Raw genomic sequence first — 13340 nt, forward strand, 5'->3', positions numbered from 1 at the left:
GACAACCCCTAAATTTTCCCACTCTGGCAATGATAATCACCCCATCACTTCACGAAGTTACCTCCTTCGTGAAAGGACTTGCCTCGTCCTCCTTGCCCTATAAAAAAAGCTCGGGGGAGTTATCCGTTCTTCATCAGTCCCCCTCCCCAGAAGAACTAGGTCTCTCTGAAGCCCCAGGGCAGTGAAGGAAAGAAAAGACGACCACCAAACGCTCCTGTTTCTCGGGGTAAAGGCAAGGCCTAGCCTTATCAGCAGGCACAGTTTAGTCAGCAGAACCCAACATCCCTGGGACACAAACAAGGATGGTCACAGCCGGCCTAGCTCCGCACTAAAAGTCGGGAGATGGGGGAAGGAAGGAAGGTTCCGAGGCCGAAGAGCCACAGCCCTCCTCAAGGCGCCCAAAGGCAAGAGGTTCCGGAAGCGCCCTAGCCAGACTATCCTAAGTGGAAGAAAAAAGCAGGCCTCGAATTTCATCTCGGGCGGCAGAGCCTCCTTCCCAGCAGAAGCTCGTGAAGCCCTGCCCGGAGAAATGGGACAAGGGAGACACAAACCTGGTGCAGTGCCGCGAAGCCGTCTACATTCGCGTAGTTGATGTCGGCGCCGCGCTCCAGCAGGCGCAACACTTCCTCGGTGTCGCCGCTCGAACAGGCAGCCAGGAAGACGGCGCTGTCGTCGAACTTCACCTTGGTCTTCTTGCGCTTGACCACCGGCGGCTCCTGATCCGTCTCGGAGCCGATCCAGCGCTTCAGCTGCTCATTCCGCTTCTGCTTGGCGTCCGCCATCTTCATGCCCTAGTCGGGTCTCGTCCCTTTTCTCCCTGCCTTTCGCTTGCTCGTTTGCTTCAGCGGAGGCGCTCCGCACCCAGCAGGAGGCGGAGAAGCTGAGCACCGCCTGTATCCCACAGAACCTCGCGCGGCCGAATGCTCGCTCGTTTGCTCCCCCGCCCCCCCGCCCCACTCCCAGCGCACCAAAACGCCGCCTTGCGCTGCCCGCGCGCCTATCTCGCGCTCGGCCGGCTAGCGGAGGTAAGAGGAAAGAGAGGGAAAAGTGAAGCACCCGGCTTCCTTAACATAATCTCGCGATACTTTAGAAGATACGCGGCGGCCGTGGATGAAGTTTACTTTTAACGGACCATTGGCGATGAGGTCTCGAGTGCAGCTCGCGGAATCTTTTACAGAGTGGGAAAACTCGTTGCTCTCGGATAGCAAAGCAGTGGATAGTCTCGAGGTATCTTAAAGATCACGATAAGGCAGACACTTTCGGCTTACTGAACTATGCGACGTTATCTGAGGAAAAAGCTTAGGAACTTTAACCCCGAAAGCATCTCGTTGAATTTAAAGGCTCAACAATCCGTGGGATAAGGATATGCTATGAATATAATCAGCCGCTTTGTAGTTTCTTTTTTTCTATAGAGCTATGTAAAAAGAGACATAAAGCAGGAAGTTTCCTTTGTGGAAAGCTGATGGGACCTTTTTATTTCGCGGGTTTCCTTTTAAAGCAGTGTTTGTGTCTTTTTTCCTCTGACAGCCTGGGGTAAAATGAAGCTTTCTTTTCTATAAAGTTGCCACAATAAATTATCTTATGTATCCTGCGTTTTATTTTAAAAGAAAGTGGCACTCATCATCCCAAAATAAAGGGGGCAATGAACAAATTAACATCACATTTGGAAACAAAGAACAGCCCTGCAGACGATGGAGATGCAATTCTATTTACTACAGGAGGAAATAACATGTGATTGGGGTGCCCACAGTTATCATCACTGTAGTGTTAAAGTTTGCTGCCTGAAACTGCATATTTTTCAAAAGTCATGTAAGATTAGGTTTTCTTCCTTGTTAGTGTACAAGACCTTGTTGCTTTAGAAAGTGTTCTTCTCTAAGACATATTAACAAGTATGATTATTACCTTGTGTTGTGAAATTAAATTTAAACTTTTAAGATTAAGTCTCCAATCTTTCAGTATGTTGTTTTTGAGAATGTAGCTTTTATGAGAAAACAATTTGAAGAGATTAGTCCATAAAAATATGCTGATCAAACTAAAACGGGGTTTTGATTTAATGCAGATCGTATGATTAAATAATTAAGATATTTGAGAGTCATACTAAAAGTAAACAGCACATTGCTTGGAATAAATATACACAGGATTGTTAGTCCTAAATATACAAATACATTTTCTGTTATTTTAATATTTTTAAAACAAAATCTGCAAAAGTTATCTCAACAAGTCATCCCAAATTTTCCATAGAGTAAAAAAGTTCTAGCCATTTCTTCAAAACATTTGTTTGAAGAAGATATTTCATTGTATCTGGGTTGTAGAAAATGGGTAAGAAATAAACACACATTAAAAAAATAGAACTGTTCACACCCCAGCTGCTTCAGGCAATTGCAAAACCCAAAATAAGTTTCTTGGTACTGGTAGGTGCTGTGTAAATGTAGATGCCTGTCCCAGTACTTCCTGGCAGCTTTCTTGAACTCTTACAGGCTTCTGGATTTTGAAGCTCCTGGGAGACACTTAAGGTCTATTAAGCTGGCAATTAAAAAACAAAAGCCCAGTTTACTATCATTCATTTTCTGGACACTGTAATGTGGAAAAACGAAGCTGTTACATTTAAAGTTCAGAACATAGTTAGAGAGACAAGAATGAAACAGCCTCTCACCCCTATAAAATAGCACAACTTTGCTATCTTTCGTTTGTTGAAAATGAGAAGTTGGCATTATAATTAGGAAAGGTGTGAAAAGAACTGAGGAAGGCAAAGTGCTTAATGGTGAGGGCAAATGGCTTCATGGAAGTTCACTAGTAACCAGAAGGAAGGGGATATGCCTGAATCAGCCTGAAACATATATATTTAGGCACAATTATTAATGGTCACATAATTTCATCCCCAAGATAAAGGATAAAACAATTTTGTGCAACTTGAGGCTATGGATAGAAAAAATACTTTATATTAGTATAACTACTCACTCAGAGAGAGGGGACGAGGGTAATTCCATTCCATGAACAGTAGATGAAAATTAATATCCATGTGTCTGGTTCCATACAATAGTATATAAATTTGGAGCATCTTAAGAGAAAGCTATACAATGAATAAAATGCCTCATAGAGATAAATCATTTATTTGTTGTTAGCTAAATTGCAATCTTCATGGCATAAAGCAAATCAAATTTTGATTTGCAGAATTATACCTGTTAAATTTTTTGAATCCAATTTATGTATCTACCTCTCTAAGTATACAATTAAGCAAAATTGTGTTTGGGCACTTTGCTATTTTATACTAACATGTACAACTCAAAGTTCGCAGTAGACGCAGTGGTTAGAATGCAGTACTGCAGGCTAATTCTGCTGACTGCCGACCGCAGCAGTTCAGCAGTTCGATTCTCACTGGCTCAAGGTTGACTCAGCCTTCCATCTTTCTGAGGTCAGTAAAATGAGGACCCAGATTGTTGGAGGCAATATGCTGACTCTGTAAACTAATTACAGAGGGCTGTGAAGCGGTATATAAGTCAGTGCTATTGCTATTCTGTTATAAATATTTAAGAGAGGTCCATGCACTTCAATAATAGTTAAAGAGAAGAAGACTGGGCTTCAACAATCCTTTGATAACATTTTTTCTGGTTTCAAACATTTTGAGACAAAAATGTAACATTCAGTATATATGTATACTCAGATTTCTGCAATAGTTTCTAATTGGAATGTGCAGATCTTTCAAAGAGGTCTTTGCTTTGATAAAGATTTCAAGGAATGCCTTCCCCCAAACAGCTCTTTGCCTCATAAAACTGAAACAAAGCAGTCATGTTTCTTTGCTTTACAGTACATTGAGGTTTCTCATACAGTTTCCTCTATGCTGTTCCTAAGTGCTGCTTGTATGTGTGTGCTACACATATGCAGGAGTTTCTCCTAACTGTTACAAGTGGCAGACAAGATTTACAGGCAGCATGAAGGGCCTCATCAAAGCAAATTGTGTTGCTTCTTTATCTTGATGAGATGCATTGTATTGCCTCTTGGAGAGGTACATTGCATTTTCTTTGCACCATAAAGTGCTGCATTGAGGCATATCAAAGTCACCCCACACAACCTATTTTCAAAGTAATGTTGACCATCTTTGTAATATTAAAACAGTCCACAGGAATGTTTTATGTATAACATCTATAATCAGTTATAACACATATAGGAGAAATGTCTTAGAACTCTTTCCTTACTTCAGAATAAGGCAGCCGTACTGTTGACAATTCAACCAATAAGACTACAATGCATTTGTACTGTCTATTCAAGAATGGTACATAATCCTAGTTCTTTCTGTCAAAATCCTAAGAGCCATAACATAAAATCAGCCAACATCAATTTTGAAGGTTTTTCTCTAATCCTCTTTCTGCAAATACCAGATTATTTGTTTCTTTTGTTGTGCCTCAAATCGAGGGTGTATTGGGGGTTGTCCAAAAAGTTCAGATGTTGCAACTACGCAACTGAAGCCCAACTCCTTTTACATGCATCAAGGATAGGGTTTCAATCATATAGTTGCAGTTGCCATTTTGATTTTCTCCTTTCCCCAAATAGACAACTCACTTCCAAGATATATTGACTTAGCTTGGCTTCAGTTTGAAATCCATTTGGCACTTTATACTGAGGGATGGATATTTTCATTTGGTGTGGATTCATTCTCTCGTTCACTCTGTGTTTGCCCTAAGATTTAATACTGTAGCTGCTACAAGGGCTTCCATTTACTCAATAACTTTAGCATGCCAGTTGCAATTCTTAATGTCAGAGAGATTTGGCAACTCTTTTTCACACTTAGTTTACATCACACTTAGACAAGTGTGACATATTTTTGAAAAGCAAATGCAGTGGGAAAAGTACCACCCTACTAACACATTGTATCAAACTTATATTGCTCCAGTATTGAAAGAACTGCGGTGCTTGCCAAGTATTTGCTGGTTAAATTCAAAATAGTTAATATCAACTTTAATATCAAATCAAATACATAAGCTATATAAAGAAACACCAGGCTTGTTATGAAATTATCTAGTTAATAAAACTTACTGAAGTTCATCTTCTCATCTTAAGAACAGAAAGGCCTGTTGGTCTTTCTGTTCATAAAAGGGCTTTCTCCTATATACTTTTCTGAAGTACAATTAACTTCTCACCCTCAAATTTTGAGAAGGGTTTTTAAAGCTATATTTTAACTGATCTTTAAAATCGTTTTTTATGGAATTATTTTATTAAATATTTTGTTTCATTATAAGCTTTTATGGCTACATTATTATTTGCTGTTAAGTCTTACAGATCTGAGAAAAGTGGTATATAAAAAGTAAATTATTGAGTAATTGTATAGAGGAATAATTTGTATTTTTTAATGTTGGCTTGAATGGTTTTAATTCCTTTCTGTCCTCTTTTGAAGACAAAAGTTTTAAATCAATAACAATGTTATGATGGGTATTCAGAGTTGTCTTTATATAAAAGCAAAATGTACGTAATTAGTAACACATGTTTTCCAAATAATGAACTCACTGGATTTATTAAAAAAAATGGTTTTATTAAGCACTTTTACCTAGGGTTGATGAAATTTGTCAAATCTGTAAAAGTGAATTTTCCTCAAGCTGAATTATTCCTTTATGCTACTCAAGCCAATAACTATTTATTTGTGAAGCACTAATCATATTATTGATGTTTAACTTATAATAAAACATGCTTTAGTGCATGAATGTATATTTTTCCATTTTGTAATAACAAAAGTAATAGAAATAATAAATAAACATAGAAATAAGTGTCTAATATTTCTGTTTTGGAATGCAGTTTTGCCATTTTAAAGTAATACATACTTTAAATAAATACATAAATAAAATAATAAATACTGTAATAAAGTGATACAATTGCTGCATATTACAAGATACTATTTTTATAATAACATCACTGTTCTGTCCTAAAATAAATCATGTTTAAAAACATCAAGAATAGTACAGTTCTCTTCCGGTGGATCTGCGCAGGCGATGGCGGCTACTTTGTAGCCGTCCTCCTGCGTAAGTGTAATGAATCGCTATGAACAGCGGACATCAGCTGTTCAGCGGTTCAAAATCCCCCTCCCGGGCAAAGGGGGGGAAGAGGGTTGTCTGAATAGTGGTAGAGCCTCTTATGCACCCCCAATTTTTTTGGGGGGGGTGAGAGAGTGCTCCCACGGAGTTCAGACTGTCTCCGCTTCCCAGCTGCTTTTGTCCCTAGGGACAAAACAAGCCGTTGCAACCACCTCCGCGTTTAAAGGGATCTGGTGAGTTTTTTAGAAGCGGACAGAGTTGACTAGAGGATTTAGCTTTTGCTTTCTTTGACTTTATATGGATTTTAAGTTTAAAGACTTATTTTTACGTTTATATTCCCTCTTTTTACTTTTTACTTTTTGCTGAAAGGGAAAGTAAAATGGCGATCGGCAGACTTTCCGGCGTTTTTTTTTTTTTTCCTTTTGGGAAGCTAGAATGGCGATCGGTAGGTTTTCTGGTGTTTTTCTTTCCCTTTCTCTTTTCTTTTCTTTTTAATGATTGGAATGGATGTTTTATTCTTTTTTTTTGTTGAAAGGGAAAATAAAATGGCGATCGGCTTTTTTGGATTTTAGAAGCATTATTATTTTTGTTTAACTTTTTCGTTTTGTCTTTTGTATTTTTAAAAGGCAGGCTTTCTGGTGTTTAAGCATTATTGTTTTTGTTTGACTTTCTCGCTTTGTCTTTTGTACTTTTAAAAGGCAGGCTTTTTGGTGTTTTTCCTTCCCTTTCTCTTTCTTTTTCTTTTTAATGATTGGAATGGATGTTTTATTTTTCTTTTTTTGCTGAAAGGGAAAATAAGATGGCGATCGGTTTTTTTGGATTCTAGAGGCACTATTATTTTTGTTTAACTTTTTTGTTTTGTTTTTTGTATTCTTAAAAAATGGAATGGATTTCTTTTTATTTAATTCCTTTTTTCTTCTTTCCTTTTTTTTAACTCCCTTTTTTATTATAATGATTTAATCTTTTTTTTTTGTCTAATTTTTGTAATTCTCAAGAAGGAGTAAAGATTTTTTTTTTTAAGATGGCTCCAAAGCGTCCAGGGATTCCTACAGTTCCTAAATCAATAGCCTTACCCTCTTCTTTGGTCCAGCCAATAATTGTGAAGGATCTGCAAGATATGATGGGAAATGTTATATCTCAAATTAGGGCAGAAATGAAAGAGATTTTAGAGGAAAATAATAAGATTTTGAGGCAAGATATAGTTTTGGCTTTAAAAGGAGTTGCCTCTGTTCTTGAAAAGCTGAATTCCCGTGTGGAAGAGGTAGCAGGAAAAAGTGGAATTGATGGAGGGAAAATTTGAAAGCATGGAAAAAGAAATGGAAAATGAGATTCTTATGCTTCAATATGGACAAATGGAATACGCCTTAAGAATTAGAGGCTTGGGAGAGTCTTTGCAAGGAGATCTGAAAGAGATGGTTGCAAAGGACTTTGCTGTGATTTTGAATAAAGAAAAAGAGGAAATACTTAGTGAAATTGAAAAATTATTTAGAGTTAATTCTGTGGTGGCAGTGCAAAAGAATTTGCCAAGAGATGTGGTAATTTACTTTGGGAAAAGATCCCTGCGCAATGAAATTATACAAGCTTTTTATAAGAAGAGATTTCAAATTGCTTTACAAGACGTTATAATCCTAAAGGAGATCCCATCTAAAATTTTAAGAAGAAGAAAGGAGTTTGCTTTTTTAGCAGATGAACTTAAAAAGAGACGAATCTCGTTCAGATGGGATGTTCCGATTGGAATGGTGGTGAATTACCTGGGGATATGTTATAGACTTAATACTGTTTCTCAAGCAAAAGATTTTTATACTTCGGTCCTGGGGGTATGTTCATCGCCATCTATTAAGTTTAAAGCCTTGGAAGAAAAGAAGGTAGAATTACAGTCTGAAGAGCCTACACTTATGAAAATTGGGGAACCTCAGCTTGAGGGGCCTCAACAAATTCAGATCGAGGAGCAGAAGATAAATTGTGCAACATATAACTGTAAAGAAAAGCAGCAACAGAAGAAGGTTAAGGAAGCCTCACATCTGTTGGTTTCTGAACCTGCAGGAGAAGTAAGACTTATAAAGTTTTTGGAGCAACCTTCAAGGGTAGAATTGCTGTCTGAAGAAATGGAAAATGGGAAATCTCAGTTTGAGGGGCTTCAACAAGCTGAGAGGAAGGGGCAGAGGACAACTCATGCAACATATAACTGTAAAGAAAAAGACCAACAGAAGAAGGAGTTTAAGGAATCCTCACATGTATTGGCTTCTGAGTCGGTGGGAGAGTCAGGATTTATAATTTCGGAGCAACCTTTAAGGGCAGATCTCAAAGCATTTCTCTCGAGCTTGATGGATAAGAGAGACTGATAAGGATGGAGATCGAATGAAAATTTCATATGGACAATTGAGACTGATAAGGACTGTGTTTCTTGTGGTTGTGTTCATTGTGGATGGAATTTGTTATTGGTAAAGATTTAAATGTGTATAAGGGAATTTTAATGTTTTAAGTTTTAAGTAATGTTTAAATTTGTGTTTTGGAGGGAGTTTATAAAGAATGATGGATAATAATATAAGTATGATATGAAAAGGTTCGGAGTATACTATAATGTGTTTAGTGTTTGGGTTTATTTAATTATTATTATTATTATTATTAAGATGGAATTTGTTATTGGTAAAGATTTAAATGCGTACAAGGGGATTCTAATGTTTTAAGTTTTAAGTAATGTTTAAATTTGTGTTTTGGAGGGAGTATAACTTGTTTAATTAAATATATTCAGATTTGGTTTATGATTCATATTAGATTTTATATTGTAGGTATAGATGTTCAAAGAAAGTAATGTTTAAATTTGTGTTCTGGAGGGAGTTTATATAGAATGATGGATAATATAAGTATGATTAGAAAATGTTTAGAGTATATTATAATGTGTTTAATGATTGCAATTATTATTTTTTAGAGAAGATAATCTATTTAATTTAAGGTATTTAGATTTGTTTAGGATTTATATGTGTTTTAAGTTTCTCTTTTCTTTTTTTTGAAAAATTTTAATTAAGCCTGTACTCAACTCTGGGAAGGTTGGGGGAGGGTTTGGGAGGTTTGGGGAGCTGGAGGAGGGTACGGGAGGGTGGGGGGGTTGGGGAGGGGATTTGTTTTGTAGAATTTAAAAAACTTTCAATAAAAAAAAAGAATAGTACAGTTCTGTTGGTTAAGGAAAAAACAGACTAAATTGTTGTAAATAATATTAACTAATAAGGATTTCTAAATTTAGTGTACAGCAAAATGCATCTTGTTTGACTATGTCAGTCTTCTGCCCTCAGCCCTTTTTTAGACCCACCTTCAGCTGAAATATCTACTCCACTTTGGCCAAGTGTCAAAAGTAGGATATGCTGACTGTGTTCAGCAGGTCAGCAGTTCAAATCTCACCGGCTCAAGGTTGACTCAGCCTTCCATCCTTCCGAGGTAAGTAAAATGAGGACCCAGATTGTTGGGGGCCATGTAAATATATATATACATTGCTTACTGGTGTACACCGCTTAGAGAGTGCTTGCACTTAAAGCGGTATATAAGTCTCATAAATAAATAAATAAATATGTGAAGAGGAAAAAAATTCTAACCTTTTTTCCAGTTGTCCTTCATTTCAAGGAGACATTGCCTTTGAGGATATAAAGTTATATCAATACAAAAGCTGTCAATATGAACACGAAAGAAAAGGAAAACTATTTACCCTCGTATAATTTAAAAAGAAGGATTATCTTAGCTATGGAGTAGATGGGGAGATCTTTTATGTCTAATCTTCATTTTTTGAGGGGGATCCTCTTAAATTTGGATATTTTTCCTTTGGAGTAAATACAGTTAAATTCTATCTCACTGATGTCAATGACAGAAAAATAAATTCTAAAAATTAGCATAAATTATATAACATTACTTAGCATCCAATCAGAATAATTAGTGTATAACCCTACCCCATGGATAAGATGATATGATACACAGGATGAAGCTATTTCTCTTTGGCTGCATGGTGCTCACTTCTATAGCTTAAAAGATGGATCTTTGGTGACAGGATCATAAAGAACAGATCACTTTACAAGTATATTAAAAGACTGCCAAATCACTCTGCTTCATCTTATACTAAACAAAAATTTTATTTTCTTTTTCAGGTCTGCACTGAGTAATCTTTCCTGAAACTTCCTCATTGATTCTTTGCTAATTCCTTCTCCATTACTAAGCCGGATCTATATTCCTTCATAGAAACAATCCACAGTCATGCTTTATAAATGATAAAAAAGATATGGGTCTGCCTATAATAATACTTTATTTCCTTTTATTTACCTTTACCTTACATCTCTCTCTCTCCTCCCTCTCTCTCTAGTTTTGATGGTAATAAAAATATATTTGATTTAATATTTTGTTTTTGGTTTTTTTTATAAATGTTTTATTGATTTTCTAATTTTACATTTAAGTATTCAAAAAGCAAAGTGGCGGCTGAGCCAATCAATAATACAATAACATACAAATATCTTCAGTACAAATCTCAAGCTACTACATCAAATTTTTCCTCTCTTTTCCCCTTAGTATTCACTGTCTCCTGTCTAAACTAATACAATTCTTATTAAATCAATTAGATAAAAATGACATTCTTACATTTATCAATAATTTTTGGCTTATACACATCCTTATTATTTTAACATTCAGTCTTTATAGACAATCAATGTCCTAATTAGTTTTCCCCAATTTTTAATTTCCCGTTAATGTTTAACTTTAACAGTTAGTATTTATAATTCCCAATTTTTAAGTAACCAAAGTTCCCATTATCACAATTCATCATAAAATCTGATATTCAGAATACACATCTATTTGGATATATTCTATTTCTCACCATCTTACATCAACTAATTGATAATACAGTATAACATTCTTATTTTCTATTAATTTCCAAACATCTTAAATTTAGTAACCAAATTTTCTCTTATTTCAACAGCAAATACTTCCTCTCTTTTTCTCTTAATGTCTATTCATCTCATATTTGAGCTAGTACAGTTTATATTATATCAGCTAAGTGAAAACATGTTTATTACATTTATCAATATATTTTAGCTTATATATATATATCTTAATTAGCTTTTACATTCAATCTTTATAAACAAATCAATATTTAAATTTAACTTTTAATATTTATATTTCCAAATTTTCTTCAGCCTTATTCTAGCTTTCTTTCTTTGCCAATTTGCCTTCCACATCTGTGCTTTTAAATCATCATGTAGATCTCCCTCTATTATTATGTATATTGTTTGAAATAGGAAAGGCCATCCAATCACCATTTTTTTGAAGGGGCTAACAAATTGTCTATTTTTCTCTCTCGGTGTAGTTGTCCTGAAATGTTTATCTTCCCTTTGGTCTGTTCTTCTTCTTGATCCTCAGGCTTCTTCTGGTTTATATAGAAAGTCTTTTCCATTTTCAAAGTTGTCAATCTCGTTTCTGAGTTTTCCATTAACTGTGTTTGTTGATCAGTTGAATCTTCTATCATAGTATTTAATTGCTCCACTTCTATTATAGTCTGCGTAGTTAATTCTTCAGTTGTAATCAAAGTTTGGGTTCATATATCTAGGCTGATATCTTGTTCTTTTCTGTAGCCTCTTATTTCATCAATGCTTTAAGAATAGTTTCATGAATTGCTTTCAGCATAAATAACATCTGTTCCTGATCTTCATCCATATTCTCTTAATGGTGTGAATTAAAAGTTTTACAATCAGAGAGTAGAAATGATTTTATCATTCAGTATAGAACACAGCTGGGCTTCTCACAGCTGATTGCCAAGGTTACAAAAGTCTTATCTATAGTCTGGGCTTCAAGCCAAGTCTTTGCTAATCTAGACAATAACAGATTGCAATATCAGGTTTAGCCACAAGATGTCGCCCATACCATTTAGGATTTTTTTTAAGTCCAAGATTTTTATAGTCCTTTTTCCAATTTTACTTCTTTTTTGTAAATAAAAACCTACATCTTCAATAAGGATAGAAAATCTTTTAGTCCTCAAATTTTGGAAAGATAAAAGTCCAGTTAAAATCAGGTTATTGTTTCAATGTTTTAAACTCCCCTGGATAATCAGTCACCGCTGTTTTTAGAAGGTGGGATAAAGTTTCCCTTCCCTCTCTCCACAGGAGGAAAATACCTTGGGCAGGTGAAAAACTATTTCAAATTAAAGAGAGGTTCAGATCTCATCCAGTCTCATCCATGCTGCTTTATAGATGCCTGGTAGGAAGTTTGACTTCAGTTATCTGCAACCTAGTGACGAGCCATATTGCTATGGCCAGTCTTTTGTCCGCTGGTTTGGAAGGCTGCGCCAGATCGAACGGCAGGGCTACCGCCCTCCCGTGATCAAGCAGGAATCCCCTCCTTGCTGATTGCCCCTACAGGGCGACTTTTGACTCTTTCCAGGGTCCCCCAGTGATGCGAAATCGGACGTGGAAGACGGAGCTCATCTTCCAAACGTCCTCGGCAGCTGCAGCGGCAAACCAGAAGTCATTGATTTAATATTTTGGCTCACTAGGTATGAAGGTATTACTAATCATAATGTCATACACATATTTAAATATACTCTATATAATGATAGCATTTTCAGACTTGTGTATGAATAAACTGACTAATCTTCTTAGTTAAAAATTGTCTATTTATATACTTGTCATGCTTTATTCCTGATATGTTACATTGTCGGATGCCAATGCAAACCCACAAAGAAAATATCCATCCTGATTAAATGGGTTATTTTAAGGAAAAACCACAATGTGTCATTATTTCATCTAACATGCTATATTATAGTTTGGTGAGATTTATCCTATGTTTTCAGTTACATCTGTGTTATCCACCTCATTTCTATCTACCACCTAGAAATTATGGTTCTATTTGAATATAATTTATAAGAGTTCTAATTTCAAAAATCAAATAAGCTCTCAACAGAACTTGTACTTGATCTACTCTCACCAGGTTTAAACCATATTAGTAAAGGTCTATTTCTCAGTACTAAAGCATATACTTTGCATTCAGATCATCCCATTTAAAAATCTAGAGCATCCAGTTATAAAGATAATAAATATTGGAAATATTTCCTTCTGAGATCTTGAAGTTGTTGAGCTGGATTAAGTAGTTTTAAAAATATTAAAAATGAAAAAACTGAAATATCACATTGGCAGAAATATTCAGACCCTTCACTCAGTATTTTGTTGAATCATCTTTGGCAGCAATTACATCTCAAGTCTTTTTAGGTCTGACATGACAAGCTTTGCACACCTGGATTGGGGGATTTTCTGCCATTCTTCCTTGCAAAACCTCTCAAGTTCAGTCAGGTTGGAT

The 13340-nt window shown here is 35.9% G+C and overlaps 1 protein-coding gene and 1 long non-coding RNA gene across 4 annotated transcripts in view; one reads left to right on the forward strand and one right to left on the reverse strand.

Moving 5' to 3' along the window:
• The window catches only part of PPP1R12A (protein phosphatase 1 regulatory subunit 12A), a 178786-nt gene extending 177842 nt beyond the window's left edge, over positions 1-944 (reverse strand). For 2 of the 3 annotated variants that reach the window (XM_039362939.1, XM_039362940.1), the window contains exon 1: positions 552-944. In XM_039362939.1, the coding sequence (XP_039218873.1) occupies positions 552-788 (237 nt within the window). In that variant the 5' untranslated portion in view covers positions 789-944. The remainder of the gene's footprint in view (positions 1-551) is intronic. The other variant, XM_039362938.1, reaches the window with a different exon arrangement.
• A 65-nt stretch (positions 945-1009) lies between these two features.
• Positions 1010-10602, forward strand: LOC120316847. Its single transcript, XR_005559072.1, has 3 exons — positions 1010-1227; positions 9311-9452; positions 10151-10602. It is a non-coding gene; the product is annotated as an uncharacterized LOC120316847 (long non-coding RNA).
• Positions 10603-13340: the final 2738 nt, after the last annotated feature.

Source organism: Crotalus tigris, unplaced genomic scaffold (genome assembly GCF_016545835.1).
Source record: "Crotalus tigris isolate CLP2741 ecotype Arizona unplaced genomic scaffold, ASM1654583v1 scf7180000019496.3020429, whole genome shotgun sequence".
Taxonomy (NCBI): Eukaryota; Metazoa; Chordata; class Lepidosauria; order Squamata; family Viperidae; genus Crotalus; species Crotalus tigris.